The sequence below is a fragment of the Mobula birostris genome, chromosome 9 (genome assembly GCF_030028105.1).
Source record: "Mobula birostris isolate sMobBir1 chromosome 9, sMobBir1.hap1, whole genome shotgun sequence".
Lineage (NCBI taxonomy): Eukaryota > Metazoa > Chordata > Chondrichthyes > Myliobatiformes > Myliobatidae > Mobula > Mobula birostris.
The window spans coordinates 60,681,068-60,699,724 of NC_092378.1; the positions used below are offsets into that span (position 1 = coordinate 60,681,068).

At 42.8% G+C, this 18,657-nt stretch overlaps 1 protein-coding gene across 1 annotated transcript; it reads left to right on the forward strand.

The window, feature by feature from the left end:
* The first annotated feature begins 3,917 nt into the window (after positions 1–3,917).
* LOC140202796 (protein BTG1-like) lies at positions 3,918–6,860 on the forward strand. Its single transcript, XM_072268156.1, has 2 exons — positions 3,918–4,362; positions 5,076–6,860. Exons 1-2 carry the CDS (start codon positions 4,218–4,220, stop codon positions 5,408–5,410), a joined length of 480 nt encoding a protein of 159 aa, XP_072124257.1. The 5' UTR covers positions 3,918–4,217; the 3' UTR covers positions 5,411–6,860.
* Positions 6,861–18,657: the final 11,797 nt, after the last annotated feature.

Consider the following 18,657-nt stretch of genomic DNA (forward strand, 5'->3'; position numbering starts at 1 on the left):
ATTTGGATCTGTATTGAGCAAAACGAAACAACATTCCTCCAGGGTGCAAAACACAGCATATACAGTCACACGTAGAACGCAGTATATATAGTTACGATAGCACATACAGTCACAAAATAATATTAGCACAAGTGGGTGATCTGAATGGCATGGCCTGAAGGTTGATGGTGCATGGGATGTTGTCCTGCAGCCATGTTTCTACAAGGGCAAGCATGAGGCAGCTCCTCATCTTGAGCTGCTAAACCGCAGACAATGGTAATCTAGCTTGTCTTCCAAGAAGCTTCAGAGAGCGTGCAGAGGAGATTTACCAGTTTGCTGCCTGGATTAGGAAGCATGTCTTATGAGGAAAGTTTGAGGGAGATGGAGCTTTTCTCTTTGGAGTGAAGGAGGATGAGAGGTGACTTGAAAGAGATGATAAAATGATAACAGGCATAGACAGAATGGATAGCCAGTGACTTTTTTGCCAGGGTGGAAATAGCTAATACGAGGGGGATAATTGAAAGGTGTTTGGAGGAAGATATAGGGGGATGCCAGAGGTAGGTTTTTTTTACACAGAGAGTGGTGGGTGTGTGGAACACATTGCCAGGTGTGCTGGAGAGGCAGAAACATTAGCGACATTTAAGAGACATGGATGAAAGGAAAATTGAGAGCTATGGGTGAGGGAAGGGTTAGATTGATCTTAGAGTAAGGTAAAAGATCAGCACAACATCATGGGCCAAAGAGCATAACACCCACATGTGTTGTCACGCTTCCAACACCAAAATCACATGGTCATAACTCCCTAACTCGAGGGCACAGCCTCAGAGTACAGAGCTGTCCCCTTATAACAGAGATGAGCATGAATATCTTTAGCCAGAGGGTCTGTGGAAATAATTGCCACGGGACAGCAGTGAAGGCCAAGTCATTGGATATATTTAAAGTGGAGTTTGAAAGCTTCATGACTAGTCAGGGTGTCAAAGGTTGCGGGGAGAAAGCAGGTTGGGGTTCACTGATTCCTGCCATACCACTACTCACAGCCTGTCAACCTGACAACTACCCAATCTCTGCGGTCTTTCTAACAACAAATTGTCAATCCATGTCAATATACACTCAGTGACCACTTTATTAGGTACACCTGCTTGTTAATGCAAATATCTAATCAGCCAATCATGTGGCAGCAACTCAATGCATAAAAGCATGCCGACATGGTCAAGAGGTTCGGTTGTTGTACAGACCAAACATCAGAATGGGGAGGAAATGTGATCTAAATATCTTCGACTGTGGAGTGATTGTTGGTGCCAGATGGAGTGGTTTGAGTATCTCAGAAACTGCTGATTTCTTGGGATTTTCATGCACAAAAGACTCTAGAGTTTACAGAGAATGGTGTGAAAAACAAAAGCATCCAGTGAGTGACAGTTCTGTGGGCAAATACGCCTTGTTATTGATAGAGGTCAGAGAACGGCTGGACTGGTTCAAGTTGATAGGCAGGCTACAGTAATTCAAATAACCACACATTACAACACTGGTGTGCAGGAGAGCCTTGCAGTGGATGGGCTACAGTGGAAGCCATGAACATACACTCAGTGGCCACTTTATTAGGTACAGGAGGTACAGAAGGTGTCAAGTAAAGTAGCTACTGAGTGTATTATTCCCAATTCCACAAGTTCTGATCTTGTTAAGCAACCTCTTGTTTCAGATCTTATTAAAAGTCCTTTGAAAAATCTAAATACACCATATCAGGTAGACAAAGCATTCTTTTTTCTCATTAAACACCTTCCCCCACACAAGAAAACCCTCACCCTGCACCTTGTGCAGGCGTTTGGGGAAGAGGTTATTTATAAATACTGGTTGTCTGGATTAGAGTTCCTTGGATTCCAGTGTCTGGGTTATTTGTGGTTTGGAGTTGGCCAGAAAAAAAATGGCTCTGACCTTGTGAAGAAGCTGCCGTGTTTCTGTGTGGTGTGGTGGTGCGATGCAGAGGAGGGAGTGGGAAGGGTAAAATGTGTCCTTCCCATTCGGAACTAATGAGAGACTGAGACACAGAAAAGCTGAAAACTGCAAGTTACAAACAGTGTAAATTTTGACTTGCTTTGCAGAAGACCATAGGCATAAGAACAGAATTAGGCTATTTAGCCCATCAAGTCTGCTCTACAGTTCTGTCATGGCTTTTTTTTTTATCCCTCTCAGCCCCATTCCACTGCCTTCTCCCAGTAAACTTTGATGCCCTTACGAAGCAAGAACCTATTGACCTCCTCTTTAAATATACCCAATGACTTGATCTCCATAGCTGTCAGTGGCAAAGAGTTCTACAGATTTACCACCCTCTGGTTAAAGAAATTCCTCCTCATCTCTGTTCTAAATGGATATCCTTCTATTCTGAGGCTGTGTCCTCTGGTCCTAGACTCTCCCACTACAGGAAACACTCTCTCCATGTCTAGTCTAATTAGGGTCTTTCAATATTCAATATATGTCAAAGAAATCCCCCCCTCCCATTCTTCTAAATATCTTCCCTCTCATGCAAGATGATCAGGATTTGCACAAAGGAGCCAAAAGTTATAGGCTAGGGAGGGTGCTTAGAAAACAGCATCCTGTTTTGTAAATACACTTTTGGAAAACCTACTCGTCATCTATTTTCTAGAAAATAATAGCTCTATGTCTTTAATCTCTCCTGAACTGTAGTCTCTCAGTAATCTGTCAATCCTGGTCTCATCCTTTGAGCCATTTCTCACCTTCGGTGTCATTTCCCAGAACAGGAATTATCACCAGAGTCAGGGTCAGGATATGCAACAGGTCAGATACTAATATAAGGACCCTTTTATCAGTACCAGATAAAATGAATTTTAGGATTTAGAAACTGGGCGAGTAGATGGGTGATCAGTGATACATATGGTGGATGGATAGCAGGTGGGGTTCAGTAACAAAGGGAATAAAGGCCCAATTTAAAGGAATGATAGCAGCTCAGATAGCTGAAAATGTGTCAGAAGAACTAGAAAACAGAAACAGAATCATTATCTGAAACAACGCACATAAAAGTTGCTGGTGAACGCAGCAGGCCAGGCAGCATCTATAGGAAGAGGTACAGTCGACATTTCGGGCAGAGACCCTTCACCAGCAACTTTTATGTGTGTTACTTGGAATTCCAGCATCTGCAGATTTCCTCGTATTTGCGTCATTATCTGAAAACATAGATGGACAGCTGAGTTGCTATCTTCATTCACAAGATGAAAACTTCACTGGCGAGAGTACTTATTTGCTTGCGCAGTCAATGGAAACACATACAACTCCGCCTTGTGAACACGGCTGATTCCCTTCGCTACTGAGCCGGAAGTTTCTGACAATAATGTATTAATTTAAGATATATATTTATTGATACTGGATCTTTAATTACAGATACCTGGATTTACACTCCTAAATTGAAACGGTTTCACTGCAATGTACGTGAGTTTCAATGCAGGAGTGTTTGCAGGCCAGAGCAGTTTATCAACATGAAAAAACAGGTAAAATGCAGCTTCAATGCTCTTCTGCTTTTTAAAGCTACTTCTGCACGAATGATTTAAACCTTACCACTAAACCAGAGCTTTGTCAGAACAGCAGTATCGAGTGGCTCCTGAGGCAACTCTCAGTAATCTGTGTCTCCGCCCCCTTCGGATCCCTTTGCTCTCAAATCTAATTTAACCTTCCAAACTTTACTACTGCATCAGGATGACCCTCTCCCACGGCACAAACATCGCATCTTTACAAACAGCCCAGCACCACGTGCCCTTCCCCTCCGCGCCTGCGCAGACTGCTTGTTGACATCCGTGGAAAATTACATCACCGCATCCCACTCGAGCGCTAACGTCAACCTCCCCTCCTCCACCAGAGGCCACTCCCCTCCTTCTCCTCACCGACGATGACGACGTCACGTCCCGTCCGCGACCCTATATAAGGCACTTCCCTCGACCACCGCGTCCCGTTTGGCGGCGGAGTCGACTGGAGTAGGCCATGTCGATGACAGCGGCCGCGATGGCCGATCCCGAGCAGCGCTGATTCATCGAGCCCCACACGACGAGCGCCGGAGTGGACGACAAGCCGCCTCCGCCGTAACCTTCGTTTGAAAACAAAAAAACAGCCACCAGACTCTTCGACCAAGTTTCTCTTCAGCAACGACCCGTCACCCCATTCACAACAAGTCCGCGCCGTCACTCGGCAGGAGTTCGTGTTTTTTTTTATTCCCCTCCCGTCTCGGGGTTATCTCAATGTACGCGCTGGGCGCCTGGGCCGACATGAAGCCAGAGATCAGCGCGGCGGTGGGCTTTATCTGTAAGCTCCTCCGGACCAAGGCAACCGTGGACGAGCGGCAGCTGCAGACCTTCTGCCAGTCGCTGAAGGACCTGCTGGCGGGTGAGTGCGCGGGAGCGGGAGCGAGCCCGCGGGGGGTGGTGGTGGCGGGAGCGCGCACCGCCTGATCCCGGGACACTGACCCCATTGATGTTTCACTGTGGAGTTGGTCCACGGCGCCGCGCGAGTGTAACTTTCCCCTTTACTTTCTCCTCGCCTATTCCACACGGCAAATCGGGGGCAAATCCCTCCCTGCAAATAAACATGGCAGCGATGCAAGTTGGGGTCCACATCAATGCCGAAAGCTTCTGACAACAGGGGAAGTTTCCACACCCAGTAGTTCCAAATAAAACCAGCATCACGAAATACAAAACGATTCCGGCACTTTTAAACAGTTCTTTTGCTCTGTCCCCGATGGTGTTTCTTTTAGAGCTGGTTCACAACGTTGCGTGGACACAAATTATAATTTCCGCCCCCACCCGTTTCGCGAACTATTGCAAAATGGGACTCCGCCACCACTCCCACTCCCCCCCCCCCCACACACACACATTTTGTTGTTAAACATAGGAACAATTTCTCGTTGTGAAGTCGAAGACAGCGAAGTGCCACAGTCTGACAGCGGTGAAGTTTCCAAAGTCCACGTCAAATGCAAAATCTGGCCCCGAAATGCAAACCTGTTCCTTGTTGCTGATTTAATCAATTGTTTAGTATTTACATGAGAAGGAAAACATTGCAACAAAGAAGCTCATTCATTTTTCGCCCTTTTTTTGTCGCAGACCATTATAAACATCACTGGTTCCCCGAAAAGCCCTGCAAAGGCTCCGGCTACCGGTGCATTCGGATCAACCATAAAATGGATCCGCTGATCTGGAAGGCGGCGAGCCGGATCGGACTGAGCAACGAGCAAGTTTACGAACTGCTGCCGAGCGAGCTTACACTCTGGGTCGACCCTTACGAGGTGTCTTACCGGATCGGCGAAGATGGTTCGATCTGCGTGCTGTACGAGGCGCACCCGATGGTGGACGGCAGCCGGACGAGTTGCAAGGACGAGTTACTGATGGGCAGGACCAGCCCTTGCAAAACCTTGAGCATGATGACAGTGTCAAGTTAGGGCTGCATTGCAAATGGCCAGTGTGGGGGAGGGGGGGGTTGTCCTGAGAGGGAGGAGAGGAGGAAGGCTTCCCTTGGAGACCCACACCGGGCTTTGCTTTGGAGTTGATTGCACCTCTTGAATGTTAAGGGGAAGCCGTGTAGCTCACACAGGCTGTGTGTGTCTTTTTAAAACTGGGGCACATTTCAACTATTTCCAGCAGTCTACCAAATCAAACCAAAATTTGTATGTCTAGAAAGAAGGGGAATTGAAAACTGCCAACTGTTTGTACCCATAACTCAGTATTTTGACATTTGGCAATTTGCTTTTTAGAAATACAGTGGATTTTGGTTAATTGGGACCTATCAGGACCAGTGCATTTTGGCCCAAGTAAATGGTTGTCGCAATTAGCTAAAGTTTCATAACAATTGTTAAAAGGGTATAATATAAAAGACAAACTACCACTTAATTGAGTAACAAATTATGTATTTAAGTGAAATACAGAACAAATGAACGTTGCAGTACTATAAAACTATTACTAATAGCAACAGAGGATTTCAAAAAGTGTGTTCTTTTGATTGAGCAAAAGCAGCGGAGACAGTGCATACAGTCCTTTCGATGATTGCATCCTCCAAATTTTCATTTTCATTGTGACATTCAAGATGATTGTTGACACCTTCATAATTCCTAACATGAAGTAGTGAAATTGTTTGATTTTTCACTTGTGGCCATTTCTGGCATCTCCATGCCTGAATGCTTGAAACTATAGTGAGCAAAACAGTTCTGAATTGTCTTACTACTTCTTGCCAACTATCAATGGCAAAAGTTACTGCTATTTGAATACAAACATGCAACTGACACTATTTAAAGTGTTTAATCTAAGCACTGTGTAGGGTCTTAACAGCCACACAATTGTTTTGCCAGGCCCTACGTAGATTGTTCGGCAACAATTAAATGGCATATTGTGCCAAATAAAAAGAGTATCAAAGGGCTATTTTCTTGATTAGTTTTTGCGTTCTAAGAGTTGTCCCAATAAGCAGCTGTCACGATTAACCGATGGGCCAATTAACTGGAATCCACTGTACTTTGAAATTGAGGATGGGTGGTAATTCTTGTCCTTTAGATTGGGTTTAACAGCCTTTGTCCAGTTCTTAAGAGCACGCTGCTCTTTAACATTTGACTACTCTCCTTTGGATTATCTGTACATTACTAGCCTAGGGTTTTGTTTTTAAGCACTGTTACAGTGAAGTGGATTCTTGTCCTCTGTGACCAGGTAGCCTCACAAATATTGAATTTGTGAATTCTATTTTGACCATCTCTTGATATTTGCTAAATTATGAACTGCTGTAAATTTGTACAGTTCATGTACATGGTGGCGAAAGTTGTACAGATTTCTATTTTGCAAGAGAAAATTTTTGTCTTCTATTGTAATAAAATGTTTCCTATCTTGCCATTTTAACAAAACAAGAAATTGGCCTCTGTGTTTGGTTTTGGAATGGGAGAGTATTTGCAGCACATCTCCACGTACAGTATTCCACATGAATTTACTAAATTCGGTGAAAGTCACAGCTAGTGCTATGTTTAAAATTGCATTGCCCCAAACAAGTTTATTTTTGAGAGCTGTGGCCAGCCGGAATTGTCAGCACTTGGAATTAGTTAACTTTGGACATGGTCTGGCTACAAGGAAAACCTCTCATCCCAGACATTCTTTTTAAAAGAAAACTTTGGTGGATTTTTGAGCATCAAAAGCAGATTCCTACTTTTCCTACTTTTGATTGTCGTGGATTTTGGGGAATTCAGATGTTCTGTTGGACAAGGTAGCATTAAATGCTTGTTGGTGTGAAGATCAGCCTTTGAAGTAGGCAAGTCTGAGCATCTCGGGTCTTGCTGTTCAGCTTTCTCAGTCCCAGAAAGGGGCTGGTTATTAACGGCTTGCTCCCATTGGTAATCCTGGTGTCTTCCTGATCCCCTCTCCCCAACAATTTCTTCAAGCTTGGATATACTTTCCAGTCTTGTAAGCACATGCACGACATACAAGATCACATTTCACATCTCTGGCACATAAGATCCATTGCATCGCAAAGTGGCATCGAATGATACTGGCACTTCACTGAGCTCCCCCCCCCCCCCCCCCCCCCCCCGGATCTGTGATGGATATCGACCCCTTTCTTTCAGTGAGCAGACCGGCTCAGGACACACTTCAAACATCTGTTTATCTGGCGGCTTCTGGTAAGCTTTCAATTTTATTTTTTTTAGACTAGCCCTAAAGGAAAGTCAGGGAAGGATTGTGTGGCAGGGAGTAATCCATTATACAAGGTGAAGTGCCTTTCCTTAGTGGCATCTATTTTAATAGAACAATGGTAAGATTACAATGCTTTAGATAGGGGTGTGTGCATCTATAATAGATGCTCTTTCCATTTCTGGTTATGTTAAAAGTCACAGGGGACTGTCAGTTAGTCTTGTAGGAAACAGAGACTGATAAGACTAATTTCCACTTCCCACACCAGCCACGCAGCAAGGCAGTAGTTCTTAATGCATTTGACATTGTGGGTCACACTTGTAGCTCTCTTATTGTATGCTGCACCCACAGTTTACTTCCTTTGTTATTTAACAATAATTGATTTTAAATTAATATTCTGATATTTTTCTAATTTTTTGGGGGGGTGGGGGAATGGAGCTGATGGTGGAGTGGAATTATTATACAAATTTACTATGTCTTGTCAGTTTCCCCAAATGTTGACATTTAGGAATGTGTGCAGGACAGTTGTCATCTTAAATTTGTTCTATCATTCACAGAGATCATGTTCTACATTGACCTAGGTACAAAAACTGCTGCGTGGCATCTGTTGAAAGGGAAACCATGGATGTTTCTGACTGACAGGTGTTTGACTTTTAACTGATTCTTTCCTTAGTTGCTGCCTAAACTCTTTAAATTTAAAGTTTTGGGCAACTGCAATGAAATAGTTCTGTTCTGAATTTCCAGCATCTGCAATTTTGATTTGCAAAAGCCTACATTTGTCCTGCATCCTTCATGTTTGGTGATCAAAAATTCGCATCTTGCATTCTGATTTGAGGAAAGTCAGATGTTTTTATGTAAATGTGAAAGGTTTTGCCAGGGTTTACTGAAATGACAACGAGCCCTTTGATTTACATTGAGCAGCCTTTTGTAGTCTAGAGTGGACTGAACCAGAACAGGGAGCAATTGCTACTGAAGCTGCTGTCTTTGCAAGAGTCCGTAAAGGACAATCTAGTTTAAATATAGTTTGAAGGCATTGAGAAATGTTCAAAGTAAATTAAGGTTACTGCATACAACTCCAAGATTTGTTTTCTTGTGAGCATACTCAGTAAAGCCAAGAACCCTAATCAAATCAATGAAAGACCACACCAAAAGGACAGACAACACCTAATGTGCAAAAGACGACAAACTACAAATGCAAAAATAAATAAACAATAAATATTGAGAACATGAGATGTAGAATCCCTGAAAGTGAGTCCATAGGTTGTGGGAGCAGTTTGGTGAAGGGGTGGATGAAGTTATCCCCACTGGAATACATTTTGATACACAGTATAAAGTATTAACTTACAAGCAGAAACATTTACGGACAGTTGCCAGGCTGCAAAGTTCAAAATATTTTTATTATCAAAGTACATGTATGTCACTATATACAATTCTGAGATAACATTTTCTTGTGGGCATACTCAATAAATCCAATAGCCATTATAGAATCAATGAAAGACTGCACCAACTGTGTACTTCCAGTGTGCAAAAGACAACAAACTGTAAAAGCAAGAAGAGAAATAAGCAATAAATAAGTTTGTGCATAGTTTTTCCCAAATTTTATTGTATTTCTTTATTATCCTGTAAAAGCCTGCAAGAAAATGAATTTCAAGGCAGTTTATGGTGAGACTAATATACTCTGAAAATAAATTTATTTTGAGTTTTGAATATTGAAAAATGCCCAATATTGTTGCCTAGTACTTGAATGCTATAGAAAATGGCCAGACCTTTGCTTTTGAAGATTATCATTGATGATTAATTTTCCATTTGGTGTATTAGTGGCACTTATGATGAAATTGTGTTTGGAGATGACACTCCTGGGTTTCAGTTGTAGTTGCAATTGTCCAATTCTTAAACTTGCCTTGTTATCCAAGGCTGTGCTTCAATGAAAAACATGGTAGATAACACTGAACATAAAGCTGCATCACTTAAGAGGATGCAGGTGGTGCCCTCCATTTTGAGAGCAGAATTAAAGGGCAAAAATAAGCATTGCTGGAGAACGCACTGCACTTGAATAAGGTGTATAAGATGATCTGAGGCATAAATCTAGTGGATAGCTGGAGACTTTCCCAAGGTAGAAATGGCTAATATGAGGGGGCATAATTTTAAGGGTGTTTAGAGGAGTGTATGGGGGGGGGGGGGGTTGAAGGTGTTTTTTTAGTGGTAGGTGCATGGAACACACTACCAGGAGTGGTAGAGGCAGATACATTAGGGCCATTAAGAAATCCTTGGGTAGGCAATTGGATGATAGAAAAATGTAAGGGGGAAGGGTTAGAGTAGGTTAATAATATGGGCTCCAATGTGCTCTGTTCTATGTTAAGATCTTTCATTTGCAATGTTAGCAACCTGAGGACCTGTGCATAGTGGGTGGTCATAAACAACGGATCTTGACACAAAGCTTTTCTGAAGGTTTTTTAAGCAAAGGCATAAGGAAGCGAGGAAAGGCCTTTGGTCCTTTATGCTTATTCTGCTGTTTTAATCAGTTCATGATTGATGTTTGCCTCAGTGCCAATTTTGTGCACTAGCCTCTAAAAGCTTTGATCCTATTGTTAACATCACCATGGTTGTGGAGTCTCTCTCTCTTGTTCTGAATTGATACTTAATTTTAAGTATTGGTGTTAAATTGTGTTTCGGCCCGAGGCGCAAAATGCAGTCTGTGTAATATTCAATACAGAAAAAGGTACATCCTGCTATGTCGCTTTCTGAATATTGTACTGGTGAGTATGAGGGTTATAGAGAGGGTTGCAGGCATTTTTCCATGGAGAATTGGAGAGACTGGAACTAGAGGTCATAGGTTAAGGGTGGAAAATTTAGATATTTCAGAGGAACTTGAGGGGAAACTTCACTCAGAGTGGAATGAGCTGTCAGCAGAAGTGGTGAATTCGAGTTCAATTGACTTTGAGGAAGTTTGGATGAGTATGTGGATGGGAGGGTTATGGAGAGCTACAGTTCAGGTTTGGGTCGATGGGAATAAGCAGGGTAACAGTTCGGCATGGATTACATGGATTGAAGGCCCTATTTCTGTCCTGTGATAGTCTGTGACGCAGCCCAGATTTTGAGCATGTTCAGAGTGGGTGACAGATGAATGGGAGGCTGAAAAGTTTCTTGGTAATATAATGGGCTGCAACACTGCAGGTGTAAATAAGACCCGTGATGCCCATGAATTTGGAACCAAAGTGGGGCCACCATTAATGAGCTGTTCTAAAGTTATGCTGAACCTGTAAAAGTCTAATATCCAAAATTATTAGCTCAGTTAAAATTGTTTCAGCCATTGAAGCCTCTAGCATTAATGGGCTGTGGAAACACTTTGGTGCTCAGGCAGAATTTTAGGGACTTAATATTTGAATGTTTTGATGTTGCTGTCATATCCTGACGTGGCCATTAGTAACTTGATGGGGATTGGGGGTGGGGTACATTGAGGTGTCATGCAGCAAAAATGTTTTTGATTACACCAGGAGATCAGAACATATGGATCAAATAATTATTAGCGTCATGGAAAAATCATGATTTATGCGAACTGCAAAATGATGAAGCAAACATGCTTTGGTTGAAAGCCAAATGCTGATGAGTTCTTCAGCAATGTGCAAATTCGTAAAGACTGGGTTGTCTTAGAATTCAGAATAAAGTTTTTAACATAATATGATTTCATGGCAGCTTCTTTGATCATTGATCCTCCATTTAAGCGGTGGAAGTGTGAAATGATGTAAATTCTTCCCTAATGAGATTCTACAGATGCTGGAAATCTAGACAGGCAGCATCTATGGAGAGAAATAAAGAATTGAGATTTCTAGCCATGACTGGACTTCGACCCCAAGATAACCTCTGTTCCTCCACACTGCTAGGAATCCAATTATTAAGCCTGTACTCTACCTTCAAATTGATTTTTCTAAAGCATATCACTTTACTCTTCTGGATTAAACTTCATCTGTCACTCATGGAACCTGAGACCCTGCAGGTGCTGGAAATCCAGAGCAATGCACACATTCAGAGGTGGTGTGCTTCAGATAAGATTTGGGCCATAAGACATGAGAGCAGATTAGGTCATTCTGACATTGTGTCACCTTCACCATTGGATCATGGCTGACTTATTATCCCTCTAACCCTATCTGCATTTGGGATGGATGAAGAAGATTTTCAGGCATTAATTTGAAGAGTCCAGTAGGCTTCCCATTAACTTGGTCTACATAACTAAATGGCTTGTCGGAGTGTTATCACACTGGTGTTTATTGGAGTCTCAGAAAATTGCCATAGTGACTATATCCAGTGAAGTTCTTTACAGATGTTCTTCATTAGTCAAAAGACAAAAGCAAAGTTAATGGTGTGGATGACAATGAAGAAAGTTGTCTAAGGTCGTAGCAGGATCTAGATCAATTGGGAAAGTGGGCAAAGGAATAGTAGGTGGCATTTAACTCTGGTAGGGAGATGCTAGCAATCCAGGGCAACACACACGCAATGCTGGAGGAACTCAACATCTCAGGCAGTATCTATGGAAATGAATAAACATTTGATGTTTCGGGCTGATAACCTACATCAGGACATGGAAAGGGAGGGGAGGAATACAAGCTAGAGTAGGAGGAAAAAGTAAAGGGCTGGACAAGAAGGATTATGATAGGAAAGTAGTCTATGTGAGAAAGGGAAGGAGGAGGGGTACTGGTGGAGATGTTAGGAGAGGAAAAGAGGTCTGATGACCAGAGTGGGGAAATTAAGAAAAGGGAAGGGGGTGGGGGGGGGGAGAGAACTGATCTAAGACCTTCTTACTCATATGTCTTTGGAATATGGGAGGAAGCCACGTGGTCATGGGGGTGGGGTGGAGAATGTGCAAAACTGTGTATAAACTACAGTGGGGAAATGAATCACTGACACTAATAGCTTCACACCAACTACTAAACTACCATGCTGCTCCTACATCAATGTGCATCAGTTGGTGTGAGTACTTTGTTTGCAATGAGAAGGCAGGAGAAATTGCCCTGCAGGTAAAGCATTAGTTATTCAGTTGAACGGTGAACAATTTGGATTTGCAGCAAGGAAAGATTCTGTGGTTCAAAGTAAATTTATTATCAAAGTGCATATGTCACTATATTCAACCCTGAGATTCATTTTCTTGCAGGCATACTCAAATCTATAATTGAATAATAACCATAACGGAATCATTGAAAAACTGCACCAACTTGGTGTTCAACCAGTGTACAAAAGACAAAAAACTGTAAATAGAAAAGGAAATAAATAAATAAGCAATAATTATCAAGCACGTGTTGGGCACGTGGCCAAGTGGTTAAGGCGTTCGTCTAGTGATCTGAAGCTCACTAGTTCGCGCCTCAGCTGTGGCAGTATGTTTGTGTCCTTGAGCAAGGCACTTAACCACACATTGCTCTAGTGTCTGTGCGAGGAGTGGCGCCCCGCACAGACTTCCAATCTGCACCTTGTAAGGTATGGAATGCCCACTGCAGGCCTCTCATGGTTTGAGTCAACGTTCCCTCCCTCCCCCCATCAAGCACATGAGGTAGTCCCTGAAAGTGAGTCAATAGATTATGGGAGCATTTCAATGATGGGGCAAGTGTAGACATCCCCTTTTATTCAGGAACCTGATGGTTGAGGGGTAATAACTGTTCTTGAACCTGGTGATGTGGAACTTGAGGCTGCTGTACCACCTTCCTGATGGCAGCAGCGAGATGAGGGCATAACCTGGGCAGTGGGGGCCCCTGATGATGGATGCTGCTTTCTTGCGACAGTGTTTTGAGAAGTTGTGGTCAATGATAGGGAGGGCTTTACCGGTGATGGACTGGGCTGTTTGTAGGAAGATTGATCCATTGAGTGCCATAATATCAGTGTGTACAAAACAATAGTGAAGCAATTCATCCTGCATGCTGAAAGCCTGCCTGCGAAGAGGAAGGCATACAAAGGACTGCTTGTTGACAGGTGCCTTTGAGGAAGGTAGATCTGAGACTTGGTTTAAATATCAATAGATCAACCAGATGTACACACAATGGTCTGAGTTTAGTTTATGCCTCCCTCCCCCTCCTCCATCTGGTTTGTGGTGAAAGTTGCACAAACACGTGACAGACTGTATCTTGTGTAGTGCACACATCAAGTGGGTAACTGGCTGGTTGGCTCTGTGTAGGTTGTGGGTTCAAGGCCTGTTCCAGAGTTCAAAACACACACACATCTATGACGCTCCAATCCACTGCTGAAGGATTCTGAGGTGCTGATGAGAATTTACACTGAGGTTCCTTAAGCTTTCAGATGAATCTAAAAATTGACAATGTTTTTCAAGCCCAAGAGATTCTGCAGATACAGTACTGTAAATCTCAGACAGACAGACACACACCCACATCAGCTTGGAGAGGTATAAAGAGCTGACATTTCATGCCGAGACTCTTCATCGCAACTGGAAAGGAAGGGGGAAGAAGACACAATGGGAAGGTGGGTGGAGGGGAAAGACTACGACTAGAAGGTGATGTGTGAAACCGGGTAGGGCAAAGGTAGGTGAGTGGGAGAGAGGGGATGAAGTTAGAAGCTGGGAGATGATGGGGGGAGGGGAGGTAAAGAAATGAAAAACAAGGAATCTGATAGGAGAGGAGATTGGACCATGGGAGAAAGCAAAAGAGGAGGGACATCAGAGGGAGGTGATAGGTGAGAAGAGAAGGGGTGAGAGGGGAGCCAGAATGAGGAATGGATATTTTTTGAGCTGCAGGTTCTTTTGGTGATGTCTATCCCTCTGCAATATCATTGGTTTGTGATAAGTGATCACAATTAAAAGTTTTATGTAGAGCACCTTGAGATTTTTGTACATTGTGGAAGGTACTACAGCAATGAAAGTCAATTAATTTTGGTAGTGTGCTTCAAAACATGATTTACCTTGACATTAGCTTCAGCACAAACTCACGAGGGGGAGGAGGCTTGTTGTCAATGACATCAGGATATCAAGTGAGGCACGTTTCCCTTTAATACAGGATAATACAGTATCCTCGCACGCTTTCCATCCGTGCTGGATTGAGCATCGAGCTGGCAACTTGGCCTCGTGAAAAAACAGACAAATGCTGAAGAAACAACAAAGTTGTTGCCCGATGTGCCTCAAGGCGCGGAAAGGAACAACAACAGGTGCCATGATCGATTGGCAGAGCAGATTCAATGGGCCAAAGGGCCTAATTCTGATGTCTTGTGTCTCAATTCCAACTGGAGGCCAGAGGTCAGTGGAGTTCTGCTGGGACCCTGCTGTATGTGATTTTATTAATGACTTGGATGAGGGAGTGCAAAAATGGATTAATGGGTTTGCAGATGCCATGAAGTTTGGTGCTGTCATGTACAGTAGAAGGTTATTGAGGGTTACATTGGGACATGGATAGGATGCCGGGCTGGGATGAGGAGTGGCAGATGGTATTTAATCCAGAAAAGTGTGAAATGATTCACTTTGGAAGGTCAAATTTGAAGGCGGAGTACAAGGATAATGGCAGTATTCGGAGCAGTGTGGAGGAACAGAGGGAATCTTGCTGTCAAAGTCTGCAGATGCCTCAAAGTTGATAGGGTGATTAATAAGGTGTATGTTGTGTTGGCCTTCGTTAGGGGATTGAATTCAAGAGTATTAGGTCATTTTGCAACTCTATAAAACTCTGGACCAAACATGGAATATTGTGCTCATTTCTAGTCACCTTTATTTATAGGAAGGATGACAAAGCTTTAGAGAAGGTGCAGAAGAAATTCGAGGATGCTGGCTGGATTAGAGGGCATTTCTTATGAGGATAAATTGAGTGAGCTTGGGCTTTTGTCTGGAGCAAAGTGACCTGAGAGTGATGTACATGATGGTTAGAGGCTTTGACGGAGTGGACAGGCAGTGCCCTTTTCCCTGGGTGGCAATGGCTAATATGAGAGGCTATTGGAAGAAAGCATGGAGATGGTGTCTGAGTTTGGTTTTTCACACAGAGTGGACGGCTCTGTGGAAGGGGAATCATTAGATTGGAATCATTAGATTAATCTTGGTGTAGATTAAAAGGTTGGCATAACATTGTGGGCCAGGGGGCCTGTACTGTGCTGAATTGAAAATATTAAAAATATAATAATTCATGTATCTAAATTCTACCTCTGTTATTGTCATTAGCATTTTTGCACTACTTCAGATTGCACTGTTTTCACCATTCTGTTGTATCCTTGTTGCTGTGTTTAGTATTACCATGTAATAATGTTTGCGCTGAGCTTCATCCAGGGAATTTCATTGCACCATGGTGTATACGATGACAAACTAATTAGATCTGACCTGTAGAAGATCAGACATGATAGATACAAGCATTTTTCCCCCTAAACCAAAATATTAGAACGATAGAATACTCTACCCAATAAGATCATAAGCTGGTGGTGAAGGTCTTTGGGGGTAAAATGATGAATAGATAGAGGGTAGTTGTGATCTGATTGCATCTCTTATGAGCCTGTGTATGTGCTCCCATGTCAAGTTTACAGAGCTGCTGCTTTAGTTTGTAGTTGTAAGTGATTCTGTAATCCTTCTTGAGGGATGATTTCACCAAGTTAATCTTTGGGGAATCCTGCACAAGGGCTCCCAAGTCCCTTTGCACATCTAACTTCTGAATTTTCTCTCCATTTAGAAAATAGTCTATGCCTTTATGTGCATGAACATACACTTCACTACACTATATTCCAACAGTCACTTCTTTGATTTCTCTCCTAAACTAAGTCCTTCTGCAGACTCCCTGCTTCCTCAACACTATTTGCTCCTCCATCTATCTTCATATCATCTCCAAACTTTGCCACAAAGCCATCAACACCCCTGTTGGACACCACTAGTCACCAGCAGCCAACCAGAATAGGCCCCCTTCATTCCCACCCTTTGCCTCCTGCCAGTCAGCCAATTTTCTATCCATGCTAGTATCTTTCCTGTAATACCACGGGCCGTTTCCTTTTAAGCTGCCTCGTGTGGTACCATGTCAAAGCCTTTCTGTAAATTCAAGTAACAATGTTGACTGAATCCCCGTTGTCTATCTAACCTGTTATTTCCTCAAGGAATTCCAACAGATTTGTCAGATAAGATTTCCTCTTAAGGAAACCATGCTGACTTTTGGTGTGCCTTAAAGATGTTGCATCTGGTTTGGTGGGTGGCGGTGAAAGGAAGATGTGCATTAGTATATTGCCCTCTGTGACCTTAGGGTTGCTTAATGTACCTTGTGTGTAAAAGCTCGTTTGAAAGTACTTCACATCATATTAAACGTTTCTTCCCCCAGGTAGTTGCCATTCCAGTTAGCCACCTTCTGGGCAGAGTCTTTACAAGACGGGTGATCCCAGCCATTATCAAAACTCTTGTCTGCCTGCTGACAGTGGTTGCATAACCAGGACTGGTGATATGCACCAACTGCTCGTACGACCATCCACCACCTGCTCCCATGGCTTCACATGACCCTGCTCAGAGGACTAACCAGGTACCACACCTTGCCCAAGGAAGGGAAAGAGTGCCTTGGTAGAGATGTATCTCCACCCCACCACCCTAATAATTCTTAATTCTTTATAATTATTGAACTTTTTTGTTGCAAGCCATGCCAACACACCACAGCGATTTCTTAATGCATGTAAATGCATATGGCGAATAAACTTGATCCTTGAAGTCTAGTCGTGTTCATGTGTTTACTACTGAGAGTGATTAAATGTTGGATTGAGAAATGAACATCTTTAAAAGCTGCTGGGTGATCTTTTTCTCGGCCTGAGGAAGTGTTTAATATCTCATCCAGGGAAACGGTTGCGATGTCCTCCGTTGGAGGGTTGGGCTGCAGTTTGTGCTTCAGCCTCTGGAGATGGGGGTTCCCGTAGACCAGAGCTGCTGATCATGAATGCCACCACTGTGGGATACCACTACTGCTATTTGAGCCTATGATTGTGACAGTATTGTGAACAACATAAACACACAGACTCTAAATTTAATCATTTTGGAGAACTGATTAAATCAGCATGGATCACCATCATTGCCTTGAACAAATTTAGTGACCGAAAAACGTGCATCAAAATATCTTTAATATTCCTGTAGAAGTCTTGCAATGAGATCATTTAATGTTTTAACTGCTCCTTGAAGCTATTAAGGATCAACTTTATTTGCCATATATATTTACATATATTAGGAATTTTCTGTGGTGTCATGCAACAAAAAGTAACGTTCAATAATGATAAAAAAAACTAAAGAATTATATAAAAATGTTAATCACGTATTAAAATGTGAACAATGTTATTATTGAATTGAGAGTGCTCATTTAAGTCGAGTTGCTTTTATTTAGTCAGTGTTCTAAGTTTAATTGTTCAATGTTTAAATTAATTGGCTTCACTTTTCAGTTGAGGCTTTTGTCTTGTGCTTGTTCAATAATCTGGGTTCGGTTTGTTTCAAAGGTTTTACTTGCATTTGCATGCTGAGGCAGATGTGTCATTGAGTATTATTTTTTAAGTGACAGCTTTGTGAAACTCTAGTAGCAGTGCCATCACTCGAGTTGAGTTTGATGTTCTCCTAAGGAGTGTCTATAGGGGGGTTTTCAGAAAGCTGTATAGGGCATTCTGAGTTCCACAGATTTCCAGGATTTGGGGTGGATTCCCTTAATGGAGAATGACTGTGCATGAAACACACTCAAAATGCTGGAGGAACTCAGCAGGCCAGGCAGCATCTATGGAAAGGAGTATAGTTGATGTTTCAGCCCAAGACCCATTCTCAGGACTGGAGAAAAAAGATGAGAAGTTAGAATTAGAAGGTGTGGGGACGGAGGAAGAAACACAAGGTAATAGGTGAAACCGGGTGGGGGAAGAGTGAAGTAAAGAGCTGGGAATTTGATTGGTGAAAGAGATACAGGGCTGGAGAAGGGGGAGTCTGATAGGAGAGAACAAAAGGCCATGGAAGAAAGAAAAGGGGGAGGAGCACCGGGGAAGGTGATAGGCAGGTAAGGAGATAAGGTGAGAGAGGGAAAAGGGAGTGGGGAATGGTGAAGGGAAGCATTACCGGTTGGAGGAACAACACCTC